Genomic DNA, 23,734 nt, shown 5'->3' with positions numbered 1-23,734 from the left:
AGTATGAGGGCTTGTTTTTTGCGCGACCAGTTGTCCTTTGTAATGACATCACTCATTATATCATAAAATGTATGGCGCAACCAAAAAACATTATTTTTGTGGGGAAATTAAAACGAAAAACGCTATTTTGCTAATTTTGGAAGGTTTTGTTTTCACGCCGTACAATTTATGGTAAAAATTACGTGTGTTCTTTATTCTGAGGGTCAATACTATTAAAATGATACCCATTATTATATATTTTTATATTATTGTTGCACTTAAAAAAAATCACAAACTTTTTAACCAAATTAGTACGTTTATAATCCCTTTATTTTGATGACCTCTAACTTTTTTATTTTTCCGTATAAGTGGCGGTATGGGGGCTCATTTTTTGCGCCATGATCTGTACTTTTTTTTTGATACCACATTTGCATATAAAAAACTTTTAATACATTTTTTATAATTTTTTTTAAATAAAATGTATTAAAAAAGTAGGAATTTTGGACTTTTTAATTTTTTTTTCCGTTCACGCCGTTCACCGTACGGGATCATTAACATTTTATTTTAATAGTTCGGACATTTACGCATGCGGCGATACCAAATATGTCTATAAAAAATGTTTTTTACGCTTTTTGGGGGTAAAATAGGAAAAAACTGACGTTTTACTTTTTTATTGGGGGAGGGGATTTTTCACTTTTTTTTTACTTTTACTTTTACATTTTTTTACATTTTTTTTTACACTTGAATAGTCCCCATAGGGGACTATTCATAGCAATACCATGATTGCTAATACTGATCTGTTCTATGTATAGGACATAGAACAGATCAGTATTATCGGTCATTTCCTGCTCTGGTCTGCTCGATCACAGACCAGAGCAGGAGACGCCGGGAGCCGCACGGAGGAAGGTGAGGGGACCTCCGTGCGGCGTTATGAATTATCGGATCCCCGCAGCAGCGCTGCGGGCGATCCGATCGTTCATTTAAATCGCGAACTGCCGCAGATGCCGGGATCTGTATTGATCCCGGCACCTGAGGGGTTAATGGCAGACGCCCGCGAGATCGCGGGCGTCAGCCATTGCCGGCGGGTCCCTGGCTGCGATCAGCAGCCGGGATCAGCCGCGCATGACACGGGCATCGCTCCGATGCCCGCGGTTATGTTTAGGACGTAAATGTACGTCCTGGTGCGTTAAGTACCACCTCACCAGGACGTACATTTACGTCCTGCGTCCTTAAGGGGTTAATTGTTTTATTTAAGTATCAATAAAAATGATTGATGCTTTACTTTTACATCTGAACTTTACGTTCTGTATGTGACCACCACGGATTCAGCACCATCCAGTGCCTTTTTCTTCATTTCTTCATTTCCTCTGATGTGTTCCTCCCAAGGATACCAGCATTCGCACTGATGGGCCGTAGATCCATGCCTTTACAGTAACCTAATATTGGGGTGATATGTATGCACCAAAGGAGGTTAGAAGGTGAGAGACGAACCTACACCCATATCCACAGAATTACACGAAGCGCCGTCCTCCTGCCTTTTTTTCTTTTATTTCTACTTTACAACATAGTTTTCAATAATATCTCACTAAACTGACCTTTTCAGATTTTAATCAATAGCAGTGGGTATACTCCCAGTTTTTGTCTCAGGAGCTTACACAAAGTTGATTCCTAGGAGCCTTTGTTTCCCTATATCTAAGCTTTGTGTTTTTTGGGTCACAGAACAATGATGTGCAGTTACTTATCATTACAAAGAGGTTATAAATGTAATCAATCAAATGGGGAACTGGTAGGAGTGATCTCACTTTTGGGATGGCTGATAAAAAAAAGTCATAATTCTTCATAGACAGCTATAAATACATTGGCAAGAAAATGAAGTGAAACCTTTGGAATTAGCAAACCTTACCAATTTTTCCAAATAAGTAGCCATTTAGTACTGTCTCTGCTGGAAATTACTGCACAGTGTCACAATGTGGCTGCAGAGGAAATGTCTGTCTGAATGGGGCTTCTCCTTGGAATATGAGGCATCCTGGAAACAGTATTGCTACTATTAATCTCTCTATTGTCCTATAGGAGAACAGTTAGAAGAACAACTTTCTTTGCTGGGACCACAAGTAGCAGTGATAGTAACTCATAGAAACATAGACGATTGTAAGCAAAAATACATCACCTGGTCCATCTAGTCTGCCCTCATATAATTTCCTTCATTTTTTTCTTATGATAGACATATGTTTATCCCAGACAGGTTTATATTCACTTACTATGGATTTACCAATCACATCTACTGGACGCTTGTTCCAAGATTCTATTATTCGGTAAAATACTATTTGCTCATGTTGCTCCTGATTCTTCACCCCAACTAACCTCAGATTGTTTCCCCTTGTTCCTGGGTATAGTTGCTTATTAACCCCTTCCCAACCCATAACATACATGTATGTCATGAGTTGGGTGGGCGGACGTGACGCTGACCTACAGGTGGGGTCTGTATCCGGGAGATGCCCTCTGTTAACACAGCTGACACAACTGATCACCTATATTTATTATAAAAATACCTCTTTTCATTGGCTCAAAGTGCTAGAAATTCTCTCAGGGACAGGGGGTTTGACCCTCCTTATAGTGGTGGAAGGTAATTGGTGGCTCTGCTCATGCAGCCCCTTGTCGAGGAGTCATGTCTTGTCCTTGACTCATTGACAAGCCTGATGCTGCTACAGAACTTTTTAGTGTCCCAGTAGGTATGGGGACCCTTATGGTGGTATTTTTTAGGAGCCGTTTTCTTTGTGAAATATTAAAAAAATATAAACAACCACTTTACAAAAGGTATTTAATTTTCATCAGTAACAACATATAAAAAGTTTTTGGATCTGACAGTGCACATTTAAATGCAGCTATTTCCTTGTGTCTAGTGTCAACCCCCCCCCCCCCACTGCGGGTAAACAATGGGTTACTAAGGAAGCCCCAGGGCTAACCTCTGCTCTTCAGATTCCCCTAGCTCAGATATTGTTGAAGTGCCCCTTATCTAATTTAAATTTTAATCCCATTTTTCAATTAAAACACTGTAAATAATAATGAGAAAAAGTACACATATAAATGATTCCATTCGTGATCCCGAGCATGAACGGCAAGACATTCCAAACACCAAAGTTGCTGATTTTTGGTCATATCACATCCCAGAAAAAATTATAAAAAAGTGATTTAAAAGCCAGAACTATACAAAACTGGTACAGTTAAACGCTACTGCTCATGGTGCAAAAAAATTATATATCTCTTTAAGTGGAAAAATTTACAAGAAATAGAGCATGGTATTTTTAACCATAAAAACAAAACAAAAATTAGTTTTGGTATAATTGAAATCGTACTGACCCATACAAGAAAGTTTTCATGTCAGTTTTACCATATTGTAAACTGCAAAGAAAATGATTGCCCCACAAAATTGTGCAATTCCATTTATTTATTTTTTTTTTAAATTTTACCCTACATATCATTTTTGTTTGGCTTCATAATACATTATAGGATAAAATAAAGAAAAAAATAAGCCCTAATATAACTTTTTCAGTGGAAAAATAAAAAAGAAAGTCTATGAATGTGAGGAGTAAATTTGCTGGGTCATGAAGGGGTTAAATATACTTCCCTACTGAATGTAATTTAACCCTTTACCATATTCAAAGGTTTTGAACATGTTCTCAATTTTCCTTATTTCTTTCAGATTATACAGATATAGTTCTTTCATTATTCGTGATAAGCTTAATGCTGAAGACCTTCTACCATTTTCTAGTCTGTCTTTAGACCCTTTCTATCTTATCAATATGTTTTTGTAGATGAGGCATTAAAGGGATTATCCACCATAAGGTGATTTTAGTATGTACCTGGCAGACAGTAATGGACATGCTTATGAAGGCTCTGCACTTTTCTTGGGGATAAATAGCTATGTTGTGAGATTACTATAACACTGTGGCTAGCTTTTTGAGAAATAGCTTTTCCTGTTTGACTTTTCTTTTTTTGACTACAAATCCCACAATTCCATTTCCTCCCTTTCACACATCAGCCACCCCACCCACTGAAACATAAATGAGCTGTGGTTTTCAATCAGGGTGCCTCCAGCTGTTGCATTACTTGCAGCTTGCTCTCTCCACCCACTGAAGTAGACAGGCTCCCTGTCATCAGCTGACTAGTGAGTCAGGTCTCGCATTGCAACCTGGGAAAAATCTGAGACAACAGTCATTTTGTATGCTGTTAAAAATATATAGTGGGGTGAAAATAACATAAGAATCGTGAGAAAACCTTCACACACAGGTACAGACACTATATTATGAACTACACTAACTTTACAGCCCCTGTAGCATAGTCAAATAAAAAAATTCCCAGAATACCCCTTTAAGAACTGGACACAACACTCCAGGCTGGCTGCAATGTTGACTCATTTGGAGGCTGTAAATAACCCTAAATCCTTCTGTTCTGAAGTCCTTACTAGCACAATAGAGGGTTCCTTCTCCCCTAGTGTATTATTTTACATTTGAAAACATTGAACTGCAGTTTCCATAGTTTTGATCATTTATCTAGTAAAGGTAAAATGTTTTCCATATTAAAGAAGCCCTAGTGAACACTTTTGTGTCATCTTTGAACAGGCAAACCTTAAGGGGGTATTCCAGGATTTTTTTTTTATTTGACTATGCTTCAGGGACTGTAAAGTTCGTGTAGTTCATAATGTAGTGTCTGTACCTGTGTATGACGGTGGTCTCACCATTTTTCTGTGAATTTTGCCCCAATATTTATTTTTAGCAGCATACAAAATTATTCAGGTCTAAGGTTTTTACATCACTAGTCAGGTGATCAGAGGCAGCCTGTCCTGCTTCAATGGGTAGAGCGACTGCTGGGTGGGAGGGAGATCATACTTTAACTATTTGTATTTTTGCAACAGCTGGGGGCACTCAGGTTAGAAAACACTGGTCTTTTGAATGGGATGCAGCTCATTTGTGTTTCACTGGGTGAGGTGGCTGATGTGTGGGAGGAAGGAAAGTGACCTCACACTTACAACCAAGGAACTATGGGAATTGTAGTTGAAGAAGAAAACTCCAACAGGAAACAGCCAGTTCACAAAAAAGATAGCCCCAGCTTTATGATAATCTCACAAGATAGACATTTAGCCCCAAGACAAGCGCAGATCTTTCCTAAGCATGTCCCTAACTGTCTGGTAGGTTAGTACTAAAATCACTTCATGGTGGATAACCCCTTTAACTACTACATCTTCTATAATGTAACTTACAAAGATTTTAAATAGAGGTTGAACCCAGAAAAAAACTCTTGTGACCACCACCTGTAACCAGTCTGTGTTCAGAATATTTACCAGTAACAACCCTGATATCTATCTTCTAGCCAACTGCAATTCCATTGAACTATACAGGGATTAGGTCTAATTTTCTGTAACTTTTTTTATCAAAGGTTTTAGTCCAATGTAGATATCACTAGTAGTAACTAGGCATGTGAATTAATACAAACTAGCAGAAATCTGATCACTTCTACCAAGAAGGGGTGAGAGGGATTTGGTAAAATGATCCATCCATTGTTTAGCTAATGGTCAAATTCCCTATGAAGGAACTTAAGGGGCCTTTACTTTGGTAGTGCTAATAATCCTCAGTGTTTCTTGTCATCCAAGTAATAGTGGGTAAAGTAGAGAAAAGTAATAGATATTCCTATAGTCATAGATATCAGCAATAAACAATCTATAGAGGCATTAAATTGTGAAGTAAACTTAAAGGGGTACTCCGGTGGAAAAATATTTTTTAATCAACTGGTGCCAGAAAGTTAAACAGATTTGTATATTACTTCTATTAAAAAAAAGCATCTTAATCCTTCGGGTACTTATCAGCTGCTGTATGCTCCAGAGGAAGTTCTTTTCTTTTTTAATTTATTTTCTGTCTGACCTCAGTCCTCTCTGCTGACACCTCTGTCCAAGTCAAGAACTGTCCAGAGCAGGATAGATTTGCTCTCTGACCCTTTCTTCAGTAGTCATGAGTAGTCATGACTACTGAAGAAAGGGTCAGAGATTACTAAGCACCCTGAAACGCGTCTAGTTTTATATTTATTTATGCTATCTATGCCACTCATTGCTTAAAGAACTTTTACTGCCAAGACTCTGGACAGTCGTACTCTGAATAATATCTGTAGCTCTGAATGAGCAATCCACCTCCAGGACTTACCTGCATACCAGTTTCAGCTTCCATAGTCCGCATGAACTCTGACGTCAGACGCTGAAAACACGAGGCTCTGCAGTCATTTCCTCGATTCCACCGGGCGGCATCATCTGGGTCCTGCCCTGTCAGGACCAGCCACCATGAGGCTCTGCATCCATTTCCTCGATTTCATCAGGCGGTATCACCCGGGCCCTGAGCCGTCAGGACCAGCCGCCATTTGTGCATGCCAGCACATATTCGTGCAAGTATATCTGCAGCTCAGCGAGTAATTGTCGACTATACAGAACTAGTATTAGATCACCATTTATTATAACATCTGTTACAACTTGACCAGAGACATTATAATAACATTATAGCAATTATTGCTACAATACAAAGGACAGTTACATTTAATAGATATCTTGGTGTCCATGAATTTAACTCTGCAAATAATATAGCAATTGAGTGACATATTGATTATATTGTTTTTTATTTGTATTTTAAATATATTTCTTCTCCCACAAGGGCCCTGTGAGAGTGGAATTTAAATATATATGATACATTTTAATAAAATAGTAGAATAATTGAAGCACGGTCTTATTGCAATATCTTTATAATTATTACAAACACGAACCTTGAGGTGGGGGAAACCATTTTTTTCTTCTTTATTGATATTTCCAACACACTGTGGTATAGGTGTGTACCCCAGTTCACCTCGGTAAGTGTATAGTTGTGAGCTGCACCTACAACTTCCCTTTTTTCTCTAGATTTGTAAATAATTTCTATTTAAAAATCTTAATCCTTCCAGTACTTATCAGCTACTGTATACTACAGAGGAGGTGGAGTAGTTCTTTCCAGTCTGACCACAGTGCTCTCTGCTGACATCTTGGCCATGTCAGGAACTGTCCAGAGCAGGAGAGATTTGCTATGGGGATTTGCTCCTACTCAGAACAGTTCCTAACACAGACAGAAGTGTCAGCAGAGAGCACGGTGGTCAGACAGAAAAGAACAACTCAACTTCCTCTGGAGCATACAGCAGCTGATAAGTACTGGAAGGATTAAAATTTTTTAATAAGTAATTCACAAATCTTTTTAACTTCCTGTCATCAGTTGATATGAAAAAAAAAAAAATTCCACCAAAGTACCCCTTTAAAACTAGACATGACAATTTGCTAAATAATAGATGGACTTGAGATGGATGTTTTTCTAGATAAGTACTTTCCAAAATATACAAACTGGACAGTGACAAAGACATCTAAGAAATTCGGATCAGAGAATCATTCACATAACGCGTCTCTGGGACAAGTGTCCTTTACTGTTCACTTCAGGATCCATCAGGATATTGTAACATTTAGGTAGAAACATGCAGATCAATATTCCTCCCCCTGAGGCCAATATGGCAAATATCTCTACAGTGACCATGTGTTTCCCTGTACTGCTCAGATAGGCCGGGATGGCAGCGATCCAGACACTGCAGAACACCAGCATGCTGAAGGTGATATACTTGGCTTCATTATAGATGTCAGGTAATGTCCTCACCATGAAAGCTAGAACAAAACTCACAGCCGCCAGAAACCCCATATAACCCAACATGAGGTAAAAGGCCAAGACAGACCCTTCATTACACTGAATGATTATCTTCCCAGGATAATCCAGGTTAAGCTCTTGATATGGAGGAGACAATGACAACCAGATAACTGCATTCAGGATCTGAAGAGATGAACAGACCAACACTACAGAATAAGGAAGCTTAACCCCCACACACTTTCTCCAGGAGCTGTCTGGCCTGGTGGCCTTGAATGCTATGCAGACTATGATGGTCTTGGCCAGGACAGAAGACACGGCTACTGTGAAGAAGATCCCAAAGAAGATTTGTCTCAGCATGCAGGTTATATCCACTGGACGACCGATGAATAGAAACACACAGAGTAAGCTGAACATGAGAGAGGTCAGGAGAATGAAGCTTAGGTTCCGGTTATTGGCTCTGACAATGGGAGATTTCCGGAATAAAGTGAATATTCCGATTATAAATACAGTTATAAGAGAGAATAATATGGAGACGATGGAGAAGACTGAAGAAACAACATCAGATTCATATGACAGAAACTCATAATCCCTCACAACACAATTGTTTCTTCCCTCATTCGGCCATTCATCTTCAGGACATCTCTGGCAATTTTCACTATCTATGAATAAAAATAAGAAGATCTCAGTTAAGTATATAATATATCATCTATATCATCATAATGGTAAAGATTTTTCTTATAATAGCTTATGTAAAAATGAACCATCTTACATGGTGGTTTCAACCTTCGTCTGCAGTGTAGTTATCATTCTCTCCTCCTGGGTTTATTTGCTGGATCAGCCTCATAGTCTGGTCAGTACTCCCTGATGTTACTTCCTGCTGGAACTTGTTGCTCTAGTATCATGTGTGGTTTCCAGTTTTATATAAAACAGTGCACAGGAGACCCATGAAATGTCAGTGGACAATGGACTGGACAGTCCCTGATATGTACAGAGGTGTCAGCAGAGAGTACTGTAGTCAAACTGAAAAGAACTCCAGAAAGAACTACTCAACTTTTTCTGTAGTATACAGCAGCTGATAAGTACTGGAAGACTTAAAGGGGTACTCAACTGGCCAACTTTGGAAGTAAATGTGCCGAATGCTGTTTTCGTGCTCCGGGGGTCAGCCATGCCCCTCAAGACATCACTGCCACACCCCCTCAATGCAAGTCTATGGGGAGGGGCATGACGGCCATCATGCCCCATCCCATTGACTTGCATTGAAGGGACGTGGCCATTACGTCACGAAGGCATGGCAGACCCCCGAAGTGCGAAAAAAGCATTCGGAACATTTACTTCCGAACGCTGGCCAGTGGAGTACTCCTTTAAGATTTTTAAATAGAAGTAATTTACAAATCTGTTTCACTTTCTGGAGCCAGTTGATTTTAAAGAATGTTTTTTCCACCAAAGAACCCCTTTAAATAACTCCATGTGGCTTTTGGTTTAGGAACACAAACTACAGACATTCCATAACATAACCAATACTTGCTGAGCTCAGTGTTTACCTGAATGATTTGTAAATTCCCCTTCTGGACATGGGACGCAGTCATAACAGCAGATGTGATATCCTTCTCTGAGGACTTTTCTGGTTCCTAGCGGACAGAGGTCACTACACCGACCTTTAGGAACCTAAGTATACGTAAATATAGATGTGATTAAATGCATATTATTTTATGAACCATTTCAAATACAAATTTATGATATAAAAGTGAATAAAACATTATTACAATTGTCCAACTGAAATCCTCTTCTTAGAGTGAAGCATCTAGAGGAAAGTTCTGCGCTGCTTCAATGGAAATATAAAATATTATATAATAATAAAAAAAAGGGTCCAGAGTAAAGGATAATAAGACACCAATATGTCAGAGTAGATGGATTTTCATATTAATGGGACACCTATCAGAAATTACTGTAATAAAACATCTCATAAATATCCAAAGAACAAATAAAGTCTAAAAGTTTAGATGTTTTTGATTGCCTGACCATGATATTGCTATTTTTGTCCTAAGTAAAAAGAGTGTTGTCATTGCCTGCCTAACCCCTTGAGGACACAGCCAATTTTTATTTTTGTGTTTTTTATTTTTCTTCCTCAGAGCCATGGGGCTTGTTGTTTTTTGCAGGACCAATTGCACTTTGCAAAGATACCTTTCATTTTACCATAAAATGTGTGGCAAAATAAAAAAAACTGTGGGGGAAATTAAGAAAAAAAACTACAGTCCGATTAAAACAATACCTACATTTACAGTTTTTTTTCTATTATTGTACTTCTAGAAAAGTAACTTTTTCAACAAAATTATTCTGCTTACAATTGTCTTATTCTGATCTCTATAACTTTTTTTAGCTTTCAAATCGCTACGACTTTTGTTTTTATTTCAATCTGCATTTTGACAAATTCTAGTATTGCTTTTTTTGTTTTCCTTTAAAGGGGAACTCCGTCCATAATACATATTATCCCCTATCCAAGGCTCCAAGTGTGAAGCGTGATACCAACGGGGCCGGAGTATCTTGAGGTTATGACTAGAGATGAGTGAACTTTTCAAAAATTCGATTCGGCCGATTCGGCAAATTTTCGGAAAAAGTTTGTTTCGATACGAATTTATTTGCGGTGAATCTACAAGGTGGGCCATTTATATGGATACACTTTAATAAAATAGGAATGGTTGGCGATATTAACTTCCTGTTTGTGGCACATTAGTATACGTGAGGGGGGAAACTTTTCAAGATGGGTGGTAACCATGGCGGACATTTTGAAGTCAGCCATTTTGAATCCAACTTTTGTTTTTTCAATAGGAAGAGGGTCATGGGACACATCAAACTTATTGGGAATTTCACAAGAAAAACAATGATGTGCTTGGTTTTAACGTAACTTTATTCTTTCATGAGTTATTTACAAGTTTCTGACCACTTTTAAAATGTGTTCAATGTGCTGCCAATTGTGTTGGATTCTCAATGCAACCCTCTTCTCCCACTCTTCACACACTGATAGCAACACCGCAGGAGAAATGCTACACAGGATTCCAGTATCCATAGTTTCAGGTGCAGCACATCTCGTATCTTCACAGCATAGACAATTGCCTTCAGATAACCCCAAAGATAAAAGTCTAAGGGGGTCAGATCGGGAGACCTTGGGGGCCATTCAACTGGCCCATGATGACCAATCCACTTTCCAGGAAACTGTTCATCTAGGAATGCTCAGACCTGACACCCATAATGTGGTGGTGCACCATCTTGCTGGAAAAACTCAGGGAACGTGCCAGCTTCAGTGCATAAAGACGGAAACAAATAATCTTGTAGGCCACTGGATATGCGAAATTGCTGCATGATGATGTGTTTCCCTCTTTATGCAAAAGTTGGATTCAAAATGTCCGACTTCAAAATGGCCGCCATGGTCACCACCCATCTTGAAAAGTTTCCCCCCTCACATATACTAATGTGCCACAAACAGGAAGTTAATATCACCAACCATTCCCATTTTATTAAGGTGTATCCATCTATATGGCCCACCCTGTATATGAAAAATGGCTATTTCTGGCCTACAGAGAACCTCAATAGAGGTATAGAACACTTTGCTGTGTTCTAGCATGCATATGGAGTGTGCTGGGGTAGTGAAATAATACTGTTACTCAGAATAACATGCAGATTACTGGCATTGCTTTGAGAATCACTGCTGCAGAGCGGCACAATAACAGAGCCTGTAGGTGATATCAGTATGAGTAGACCATATAGTGGCTGAATGACACAGCATGAAGGTTTTGGCCGCATGAGGAGACCATATAGTTGCTGAATGACACAGCGTGGAGGTGTTGGAAGCATGAGGAGACTATATAGTGGCTGAATGGCACAGCCAGGAGTTGGCAGCAGCATGAGTAGACACTAGGCCTTCACAATCCCTAAGATTGAAAGATGAATTCAGAAATTTAAACGGAAGATTTTGGATAGCTAGTTCTACCTACCATAACAAAATTTTTTATTCCCAGACCCAGGCCTAGCAGCAATATAAGTAAACCATATATTGCCTGAATGACACAGCCTGGAGTTGGCTGAAGCATGAGTACTCACCAGGGCTTCACAATCCCCAAGAAGAAACACAAGAATTTTTGAAATTTAAAATGAAGATTTTGGATAGCTAGTGCTACCTACCATAACAAAATGTTTATTCCCAGACCCAGGCCCAGCAGCGGTATCAGTAAACCATATATTGCCTGAATGACACAGCCTGGACTTGGAGGAGACCATTGAAATGTGTGATTTTTTTTAATAAAAATTTTAGATTTTGAAATTTTAATTAATGATTTTGAAATTGAACTTTTAACCCCCAAGTTTTAGTGTCCCGGACCCCGGCGTGTTGGCCAAATCTAACAAGCCCCCACAGGGCTCATGTGAACGTTAGATGAAGGCGCAGCGTCTCCATTGCCCTGACCAGCCATTGTTTCTAACACTTTTCGCCAAGGCAAACCGAGTGAAGAACAGTGTGACACCGCCGTGCCCTGCACACATGGTATGCTGAAGAGCCACTGAGACTTGTCCGGGCAGTTGTGAATGAGGACACGGTGGAGGATGAGGAGGCGGAGTCACACAATGTCACAGGACCAACAGGCTGACAAAGTGGAGCAGGAAGCAGCATGAGTACACAAGAAGGGTTCACAACCCCTAAAATTAAAAGGTAAATGTTGAAATCTCTATTGAAGATGCATGTTAGGTAGTGCTACCATCCGAAAATTTAAGACCCAAGCCCATAAGCATCAGTGAGCCAAGTAGTTTCTGAAAGACACAGTCAGGAAAAGGCATCTGCAGTACACAAGAGAATTTCATAACCCCTAAGATTGAAAGATCAAAGTTGAAATCTTAATTAGGCTGGGTTCCCACTACGTTTTCCCCCATATGCCTTTATATGCGCTCCCGTATGTAATTCATTTTAATGAGCCGACCGCAGTGAAACGTTTTTGCCCTGTATGCGCTTTTTTCCCCGCACCTAAAATTGTGGTCGACCACGGTTTTAGGTCCGGTTGTAAAAGCGCATACGGGGAAAAAATGAGATGAACGTTTCACAGGCATACAGGAGCGCAAGCTTTTACCTCTCCCCTACCGTATGCGCTTCCATATTGGGGAAAATGTAGTGGGAACCCAGCATTAAGCATGTATGTAAGCTACTGCAAAACATCCAAAAATGTAAGGTCCAAGCCCTGAAGCATCAGTAAGCCAAGTAGTTCCTGAAAGACACAGGAGCAGTCAGGAGCCAACATCAGCAGTACCCAAGAGGTTTTCATAACCTCTTACATTGAAAGATCAGTGTTGAAATTTCTATTAAGAATGTATTTAGCTAGTGCTAAACATCCAAAAATGTAAGGCCCAAGCCCAGAAGCATCAGTAAGCCAATTAGTTCCTGAAAGATACAGAAGCAGTCAGGAACAGGCATCAGCAGTACACCAGAGGGTTTCATAACCCCTTACATTGAAAGATCAATCTTGAAATCTCAATTAAGCATTTATGTTAGCTAGTGCTTCCAAAACATATTCAGAGTTAATATCCCAGTCCCAGTAGCATCAGAAAATGGCACAGCCTGAAGATGGCTGAAGCATGAGGAGACCATTGAAATACAAGAATTTTAAATAGAAATATAAGATTTTGAAATTGAAATTGAGGATTTTGAAATGGAACTTTTAACTCCCAAGTTTTAGTGGCCCGGGCCCCAGCGTGTGGGTACAAAGGGCCTAATCTAACAAGGAGTCCCATTTCACATGTCAGCACAATGACAGAGCCTGGAGGTGGCATCAGTAGTAGGTGCCCATATAGTGTCTGAATGGCACAGCCTTTAGTTGGCTGAAGAATGAGGATACCCCAGGGCTTCACAAACATTGTCAGAATATCACCTGACATTAGACTGACTGACTGTTGACTGGGGGTTTCAGATGTCACTTGTGATGAAATGGATGACCGTGTTAACCAATCGACTATGGCAGATGGGTTGCTGGTCGAGACACGACCGCTAGCTGATAACGGGAGCTCAGGCCTCTCGCTGCAACTCCTGCTGCCACTCGCCCCTAGTCTGCTGCGACCTCTGCCTGAAGGATTTAGGTCTCTACCACTCCTCTGTGCATGTCCTGGCACTTCTCTGCTTGACATACTTAGTGCGTATATGAGGAAAGTACAATACGTTTCACTTTTCTTAAAAAAGTATTTGTCTAGAACAACAGCAGGTGATTACTTTTGGCTGTCCTTTCACAGTATGTAGGCCCTAAATAGATTAACAGGTACAAAATAGTACACTACTTAGATGTCTGTATGCGGTATGCACTTAGGATGGCAGAAAAATGCGCTACAATGAACCTAACAACTCTGTAAATTTTGTAAAACACCAGCCGGTGGGTACTATTGCTTGGACTTTCACAGTATGTAGGCCCTTGACATATTAACAGGTACAAAATGGTACACTACTTAGATACGTATGCGGTATGCACTGATGAGGGTAGAAAAATTAGCTACATTACGCATTAAAAACTCTGTATTTTTGTAAGACATCAGCCGGTGATTACTTTTGGCTGTCTTTTCACAGTATGTAGGCCCTTGACAGATTAACATGTACAAATAGTACACTACTTAGATGAACGTATGCGGTATGCACTTAGGAGGGCAGAAAAATGCGCTACATTAAGAATTAAAACTCTGTATTTTTGTTAAACACCAGCCGGTGAGTACAATTTCTTGGACTTCCACAGTTTGTAGGCCCTTGACAGATTAACAGGTACAATATAGTACACTACTTAGATGTAGATATGTTGTATGCACGTATGAGGGCAAAAAAATGCGCTACAGTACACTTGGAAAACGTATTTTCATAAAACAACAGCCAGTGATTCGTTTTCCCTGGCCTTTCACTGTATGTAGGCTTGTTACAGATTAACAGGTACAAAAAAGTGCACTACTTAGATGTAAGACTGTAGTATGCACGTATGAGGGCAAGAAAATATGCTACAGTACACTTAGAAAACATATTTTTGTAAAACACCAGCCAGTGATTACTTTTGCCTGGACTTTCCCAGTCTCTAGACTTGTCAACGATTTACAAATACAAAATAGTACACTGCTTTGATGTAGGAATGTGGTATTTACGTATGAGGGCAGACAAATGCACTAAAGTCCGCTGAAAAAAACATGTTTTTGCACAGGAGCAGGACACAACAGTGCAGCACCACAAAAAAGAAATAATATTAATTGCACTCTGTCACATAGTATTAAGAATGGTGTGAACTGCTGGTTATTATACCGTCTACAGACTAGTATAAGCAGCAGATGATTTCTTGTGGAAAAAATACACAGAATTGCGCTGAAAATCATTCCTGCCTCCCGTGATACGGTTCATGAAGTTAAGGCAGCTTGTTAATATGTATGAGGCAACAAAAAGCTACCTGCGCCTCTCTGATAAAATGCTGAATAAAGTTACTGGGAGGTATATAGCTGGCGTAAAAATCCTTCTCAGTGTGAACAAGCACTGCACTTCTCTCAGTCCATAACACTGATGTGACTAGCAGTTTGAAGTGGAACGCTGCGGTATGATCAATTCAGTGTGTCTGTGTAACAAACAGAGACACGCAGCCGTCCTCTCTCTCTGCAGTGAATGGCATGAAATGAGCAGCCGCAAAATGGCTGCTGATTATATAGGGCTGTGACATCACAGGGGTCAATGAATGCTGATAGGCTGCATCCTTTATGTGATTCAGGGTCATCACGCCTACCTCCCTTCCCACCTTGCCTTCCTGCCTCCCCAGCATCCCCAGCCCCATGTACTGACATGTGGATCTGCCATTTTAGGTGTCCTGGAGCCTGGAACACTGTAAAATGGATAGAATTGCAGCGATATTTGCATTCGTTGCGAATCGAATAAATCCTGAAATTCGTAATGAATTCGGGTTCGTCTGCTTCGATTCGCTCATCTCTGGTTGCATTGCATTGAGGGGGTGGGATGTGATGTCGCACGGGGATGGAGTCGTGATGTCACAATACTCAGGCCCCGTGGTCGTCACGCTTCACAGTCGGAGTCTCCAGCGCTGCGGAGAGTTCGCAAAGCTCCCAGTGGCGGGACCCCCACAATCATACTCCTTATCCCCTATCCTTTTTTGATTATATATATACGCATTTAAATCCTGACCTTCAGGGGTCGCTTAGTCCTGCCTATGAATTGTTTTAGGCAACTACGCTGCAGGACATAAACGACCCCCTTGGTGTTAATTGGACCCTCCACACACACAGTAACCCCACAAAAAAGAGGGTTCATAGGAAAACAATATGAAAGAGAGAACAGAGTGCAACCACTGTCAAAAATAGGGAAGATATATTAAAACATACTGAAAATACTATTATAAATTTAAGTGACCATACCGTGACTAGAGAACAAGAAATTGTTCTCAATAAAGGCATGAAATTTGCCCCGATTATCCTATAAAAAAATTTGATGTGTACATAGGTATTGAAAAATTTATCGGCAATTTATGTTTAAAAAAAAAATTTTTAAACACCCTATGGAACACACCAAATCTATGTCTAAATATACACATACGGAGTGTAAACCAAAATCTTGGTTTTACCAAAAATCTGAAATGGGTCCAGACCTTATGTCCTTCAAAAAAACAGTTGAAAGTGACTTAAGGTCTCTTGGCCACACAAAAAGGCATTTCTATAATATAAGCTTGAAGGAGAAAAAGGCTATACAAGAATTAAAGACTTTAGCGGACGTTACGGTCCATCCTGCTGACAAAGGTACTATGAAATACAAAAGATTATAATGAAGAATGTATGCGCCAGCTTGGGGACCCTCTGACATATGGCAAATTAGAAACAGACCCCACTACTCAGTTTAGTTCAGAATTACATATACTCTGTAAACAGGCCTTGGAGGATGGCATTATCAATGAGAATGAGTCCAGGTTCATACTGAGCACCCCTGAACATTTGCTAGTATTTTATTGTTTACCAAAAACACACAAAGACCTTGATCATCCACCTGGTAGACCTATTGTTTCTGGTATGGTTCTATCACTTCTAACTTGTCACAATATGTTTATCATTTTCTTCAATCTTTTGTTAAACAGCCAGATTATTATTTGAAAGACACCACTCACATTATTAGTTTATTAGAACAATTCACTTGGTCACAAGATTAGATTTTAGCCACTTTAGACGTTAGCTCTCTATAAACTATCATAGATCATAAATCTGGCATTTCAGCAGTTGGCAGATTTTTAAAAAAGGTAACATTTTACCAGAACAAATTAATTACATCACATCGGCAATAGAATTTATACTCACGCACAATTATTTTTATTTTGAAGGCAATTGTTATTTACAGTTAACGGGCACAGCAATGGGCACCAGGTTCATGCTAAGTTATGCCAATCTCTTTATGGCATCATGGTAGAAGATAACATCACCCCCATACGCGAACCTGGTTTTCTGGAAACGCTATATTGACGACATTATTCTGATTTGGCGGGTGCCCGGTGTGATCTTGAAAAATTAATCATCGAACTGAAGTCTAATAATTTACTTTTAAAATTCACTTCCACTATAAGCAGAGAAAAAATAGAGTTCCTAGATTTAGAGATATTTCCCATTGAAGATAAAATCCACTGTAAAACATATACAAAACCCACTGCTAAAAACAGTTTTATCAAATTCGACAGTTGCCATCTACCCAGGTGGCTAATTAATGTTTCGAAAGAACAATTTTGCAGACTTAAACATAATTGTACAATAGATCCATATTTCCTAACTCAGCAATTTAGAGATAAACAATATCCATTAAGCATTCTAGAAGGTTCTTTGGACCAGGTCAACAGACTTGACCGCAATACTTTTTTTGAGGAACGTGTTAAAATCCCAGATATCATGGAACAACAAATGAAAACCATCCTTCCGTTTAATAGAGATAAAAAAAAAAAAGTAGAACAGATAATATTAAAAAATTGGCACCTGATCCAGGAAGATAAACTTATTGGGAATTTAGTTCCATCCAAACCTCAGATAGTATATAAGCTAGCCCCAAATCTGGGCATAACCATAGCATCTACAATCAAACACCCACCAAAACATAAATCCTCCCAAACTTGGTTGTCCACTAAGGGTTTTTTCGGGTGTGGGTCCTGTTCGGGTTGCCAGGTGTCAGGAGGTCCCAGAAAAGTCAAAGAGATACAGTCTACCGTAAATTCCTTCAATTGGAAAATTCCAGAGCTTATTACATGTAACACCAAGGGGGTCGTTTATGTCCTGCAGTGTAGTTGCCTAAAACAATACATAGGCAGGACTAAGTGACCCCTGAATGTCAGGATTTCAGAGCATGTATATAACATCAAAAAAGGATGTTTAAAGCATTCTTTATCCAATAATTTTTTTTTTCAGTTTCATAATAAAGACCCGACAGGGCTAACATTTGCAGGGATTATGGTCATTAAGAAAGATTGGTGGGGGGGTCGTTTTTAGTCCGTATATCTAAGGCCGAAAGCCCAATTTTTTTTTAATTTGATAGTATGGAACCTAGAGGTCTCAATTCCAAATTAGAACGTTTTGGGTTCCTCTAGGTAGCTTCTGTGACTCACTTGATATTTTTATTTTCATTTTTTTTTCTTATACTTATTTTCATAATTTTTTTTATTTTATTGTTTTTATCTTATTTTTATTTATTTTATTTTATTCTATTTTCATTTTTATCTTTATCTTTATATTTTTATTTTCATTTTTATATTTATTTTAATTTCTATTTTCATTTTTATTACTATTATTATTATTTTATTTTTATTTTTATCCTCTAATTCTACTTTTATTTTCCTCCCATTTTTACATTTTCACTCTTATTCTTACATCAATTTTATTTTTCCATGTATATTCATACACTATTTTATTCATAGATTGATTGATTAATTCATTTATTTATTAATATTTCTATGAGATTCGCTATTATTTGTTATCGATATTTCTTTGAACTCGTTCCCTTTTCTTCCTCTCTCATATTCTGATTTGCTCTTCCAATATTATGTCCTGGCCAAATTTCCAGAGTTTATATATAACTTAAATCCATCCCACATTTTGTAACAAACAGGATTTAATTACAACTGTGATACTTCCAGACCATATAAAAGTAGCAAGATATCCATTTATTCATTACATTTCTACCACTGAGGAAGGGGTTGGAGCGGTTTATGCTCCAGTTACACCCCGAAATACGTTTGGGGTATATACAATATTATTACATTTTTTTAAGTCCATTTTTATTTCCTTTTGGACCAAATATTCCGGTCCAGTGTCTCCTAAATCCCCCTAAGCCTTGGAAAGACTGTTTATTCCCTACATATGGGAAAATTTTTGCTCTTATGTTGTGCTTGAGATACCGGACAATTGGAAAGACCGGATTATCGGATCCACTATTTGATATACTAGCAGCTGCCGGACTATAGATACCTTTCTTTGTGGAGGAAATTTCACTACCCACTCAAGCTACAGAGGCCTTACCATTTCTGCAAAATCACGGAGCCGGCTCGCTTTGATCTGACCAGCTGACTGCCCGACACATGACCGTTTACCCGCTACGTCACACGCCGAAAGCTCGCGGCGGCGACTGCACTTGCTGGTGCTGCCGCCGTTCTTAGCTAGAGCAAGACATCACAGACATCGAGACCAGTGTGGAGTGGGTGAGTGGCACCTCGGTGCCTGTGTCGTTTCTCTATTCTTGGCACAGCAGGTCATACCAGCCGGGCTCATAGCCTCTATGTGGGGTTTCTTATTCTCCCTCTGCGCAGAACTTTCTTTATTCAAATGTCCAACACTGATTTTCCTTTGCAGGATTGACTTTGCTATCTAAGACTGGTTTCTTTTTTGCCATCTATTTACAGGACAATTTACAGTTTTTTTTTATATCCCAAGCCGGCACGCTATTGTTGCTATACCGCTATACTATCATTCTTTTGCAGGGACATTGTTGCTGTATTCAATTGTTGCTACATTTTTTACAGGGATATTTTTTGCAGGGATACATTAATTGTACACTGCTGCTGCATTATATTGTTGTTACATCTTTTTTGCAGGAATATATTATACAACATTGTATATCAATAATTCACTTGATCCACTCGATGTGAGCATTATTTCTACTCCTCAGGGCTTATTTATTGTTTGTGAAAGGAACTAATGTTGTTATTATTATAACTAATTTTAATTAATCATACACAGCCGTAGAGTCCTACGGCTGTGACTTTTAGGATTTATTGCTGTTTTCTATATTAAATAATCTAACCTTAATTGGTCTGGAACTAGCTGAGGACTAAGTTCCCTATTTTTCTAGATTTGTAAATTACTTCTATAAAAAAAAAAGTAATCCTTAAAGTGCTTATCAACTGCTATTATGATCCACAGGAAGTTCTTTTGTTCTTGAATTTCCTTTCTGCCTGACCACAGTGCTCTCTGCTGACACCTCTGTCTATTTTAGGAACTGTCCAGGTAGTAGTAGGATCAAATCCCCATAGAAAACTTCTCCCACTCTGGACAGTTCCTAAATGGGCAGAGGTGTCAGCAGAGAATACTGTGGTCAGACGGAAAAGAAATTCAAAAAGAAAAGAACTTCCTGTGGATCATAACAAAAGCTAATAAGTACTGGAAGGATTAAGATTTTTTTTTAATAGAAGTAATTTACAAATCTGTTTAATGTTCTGGCACCAGTTTATAAAAAAATAATAATAATGTTTCCAGTGGAGTACTCCTTTAACTTCCAGCTGGAGAACGTCTCTCTGCAAGCTAACTAAAAACACATGCAGCACATTTTACCCACACTAGCTTTCTATGTCCCATCCAGAGAGAACTATCTTCCCCAATGTATATATACACATGTGTATATACAAAATATATATATATTTTTTTGTGATTATTGGTGCACACTCTAATGCAATAGGCTGCGGAAGTCAATAGTCCTATAGGTGGCGAATGAGCAGGGCCTTTTTTATCATTAGCGTGTCATGTGCCCATATTCTATAAAAAGGATAAATACATAATTTAATTGGCCTAAATCTATTATGAAAAGAAACTACAACATGTGACATAAATAATATATCAGTTATTCTCAGATAAACTGACAAGTTTTGAAAATCTAAATGTCTCAACATTGGAATATGTTGACCCTATCTATCTTTTTATCACCTGTCCCGAGCCTACTATTCGGTAGATATTCCAATATTTTCTGGAGAATATTCCACACATTATTGCCCATGTGAACATAGCCTTAGGCTATATTTCCACTTGCTTGTTTTTTTTTCCAAAACGCCAATAAAAACACCCATTCTGCCGCACAGTGTTTTTTTTTTTCTGTGAAAAAAACGTTGGGGCCAGATGTAACCTGCAAGTCTATAGGGAACTGCAAAATGCCATATCCACTTGGCGTTTTTCAGTTTGGCGTTTTTTTTTTTTTTTTATCCTTTTGGCATTTTTTCACTCCTCGTTGGCGTTTTCCTGCTCCTTTGCAGATTTTCAAAATCGCAGCATGTTGAGATTATGTCGTTTTTTCCCATAAATTGTGGTGTTTTTTTTCCCATATTAGTCTGGGAGTCAAAAAATGCCAAGAAAAACGCCATGTGGGACAAAAATTTTTTGCATTGGCATTTTTGTGGGTGGTGGACTTTAGCGATCCAAAAAAGGGATGGAGTTAGCTTTTTTTATTAAATTTTGTAAGTTGCCATTTAAAAAAAAAAAAGACACAGTAGGGATGGAAAAAATTCTAGTGAATGAAATTTCTATTTTTTAGAACAACATTCTTATAAATTTTCAATCAGGGACCAAATTATGTGAGAGGGCAGGGACATAAAATTGCAGCCGGCAATATTAAAAATGTATAAAGAAGACATGTAATTGTAAAAATAATATACTTTTAAATTATTTTTGTGAAACTTTCTATTAATAATGTATTTTAATTATGTGTTTTTGAAAGTGTGTGTGATTTTTACATTTTTTTTTTTTTTTTATGTTATTCTCCTTTGCCTCACAGTGGGGCAAAAAAGTATTTAGTCAGCCACCAATTGTGCAAGTTCTCCCACTTGAAAAAATGAGAGATGCCTGTAATTTTCATCATAGGAATACCTCAACTATGAGAGACATAATGAGAAAAAAATATTTTTAAAATCACATTGTCTAATTTTTTAAGAATTTATATGCAAATTATGGTGGGAAATAAGTTTTTGGTCAATAACAAAAGTTCATCTCAATACTTTGTTATATACCCTTTATTGGCAATGACAGAGGTCAAATGTTTTCTGTAAGTCTTCAGAAGGTTTTCACACACTGTTGCTGGTATTTTGTCCCATTCCTCCATGCAGATCTCCTCTAGAGCAGTGATGTTTTGGGGCTGTCACTGGGCAACACGGACTTTCAACTCCCTCCAAAGATTTTATATGGAGTTGAGATCTGGAGACTGACTAGGCCAGTTTGGAGCGTGACTGTTTGAGGTTGTGGACAGGTGTCTTTTATACTGATAACAAGTTCAAACAGGTGCCATTAATACAGGCAATGAGTGGAGGACAGAGGAGACTCTTAAAGAAGAAGTTACAAGTCTGTGAGATCCAGAAATCTTGCCTGTTTGTAGGTGACCAAATTCCCTATTTTTTGCCCTATAGGACGCACCGGCGTATAAGACGCACCCAATTTATAGGTGCAAAATCTAAAAAAAATAAAGATTTTGAATCCAATAGTGGTCTTCAACCTGCGGACCTCCAGATGTTGCAAAACTACAACTCCCAGCATGCCCGGACAGCCAACGGCTAGTTTTGCAATATCTGGAGGTCCGCAGATTGAAGACCACTGCATAGGAGGTAATACTCACGTGTCCCCGCCACTATGGACCCGTCACCGCTGCCCTGGATGTCGCTCCATCACTGTCGCCATGTCCCCGTCGCTCTGGAACGTCTCTGCTGCCGGCCGGGTATCCTCGCTCTCCGTTGCCGCCATCACGTCGTTACGCACGCCGACGCACGTACGCGACGACGTGATGACGAGGAAGGAGAGCGCCGGCCATACAGGGGATCCCTGAATAGAGAAGACTTTGAGGAGGCAGGTAAGGTCCCTCCCGGTGTCCTGTAAGCACTAACCCGGCTATTCAGTCGGGCTGTTCGGGACCGCCGTGTTGAAATCGCGGCGGTCCCGAACAGCCCGACTAGTGTCATTTTCTCTTCAGACGCGGCGGTCAGCTTTGATTGCCACGTCTGAAGGGTTAATACAGGGCATCACCGCGATTGGTGATGTCCTGTATTAGCCGCAGGTCCCGGCCATTGATGGCCACAGGGACCGCCGCGATAGGGGTGTATTCGCCGTATAAGACGCACCGACTTTTCCCCAGTTTTGGGGAACAAAAAGTGCGTCTTATATGGCGAAAAATACGGTACTTATTTTTCGACAAAATTTGCAAATAAATTCTTTAATTATCAGACAATGGGATTTTATAGATTTTGTTTTCCATTCTGTCTCTCAAGTGTACATATGATTAAAATTTCAGGCCTCTCTCATCTTTTTAAGTGGGAGAACTTGCACAATTGGTGGCTGACTAAATACTTTTTTTGCCCCACAATTTCTATTCACATCACTTGGTGGCCCGGAGAACAGAGAAGAGATACAGATCATTGTAGAGAGCCACTCCGCATCTCAGCAATCTATAGGACGTTTGGGTGATTTATCTCTTAGTACAGGTACTACAGCTCCGAGCATGGAAAAGTCTGTTCCATGCTTGGAGTAGTAGCAGTAGTACCTTAAACTATATATATAAAACTCAATGTGTGTGTGTGTGTATGTATGTATGTGTGTATGTTCCAGCATCATGTCCAAATGGCTAAAGAAATTAACATGAAACTTGGCACACATGTTACTTATATGTCAACAACAAGCATAGGATAGGTGATTTAACCCTTACTCACCCCCATTTGCCAGGGGTGGGGTTTATGTTTAAAGTCCCATGCAATTCAATGGGAAATATATGTTACGGCACAACTTCCAAACGGCTGGAGATATTT

The 23,734-nt window shown here is 39.1% G+C and overlaps 1 protein-coding gene across 1 annotated transcript in view; it reads right to left on the bottom strand.

Annotated features, from left to right (window-relative positions):
* Positions 1-7,424: 7,424 nt before the first annotated feature.
* The window catches only part of LOC130364299 (vomeronasal type-2 receptor 1-like), a 95,626-nt gene continuing 79,316 nt past the window's right edge, over positions 7,425-23,734 (bottom strand). Inside the window, exons 6-7 of the mRNA XM_056568813.1 lie at positions 9,212-9,335; positions 7,425-8,329 (exon numbers count right to left, since the gene is read on the bottom strand). Of these exons, the coding sequence (XP_056424788.1) occupies positions 7,425-8,329; positions 9,212-9,335 (1,029 nt within the window). The remainder of the gene's footprint in view (positions 8,330-9,211; positions 9,336-23,734) is intronic.

This window comes from Hyla sarda, chromosome 1, assembly GCF_029499605.1.
Source record: "Hyla sarda isolate aHylSar1 chromosome 1, aHylSar1.hap1, whole genome shotgun sequence".
NCBI lineage: Eukaryota > Metazoa > Chordata > Amphibia > Anura > Hylidae > Hyla > Hyla sarda.
Note: the sequence above shows the minus strand (reverse complement) of the source record. Positions and strands in the feature narration are given on the sequence as shown.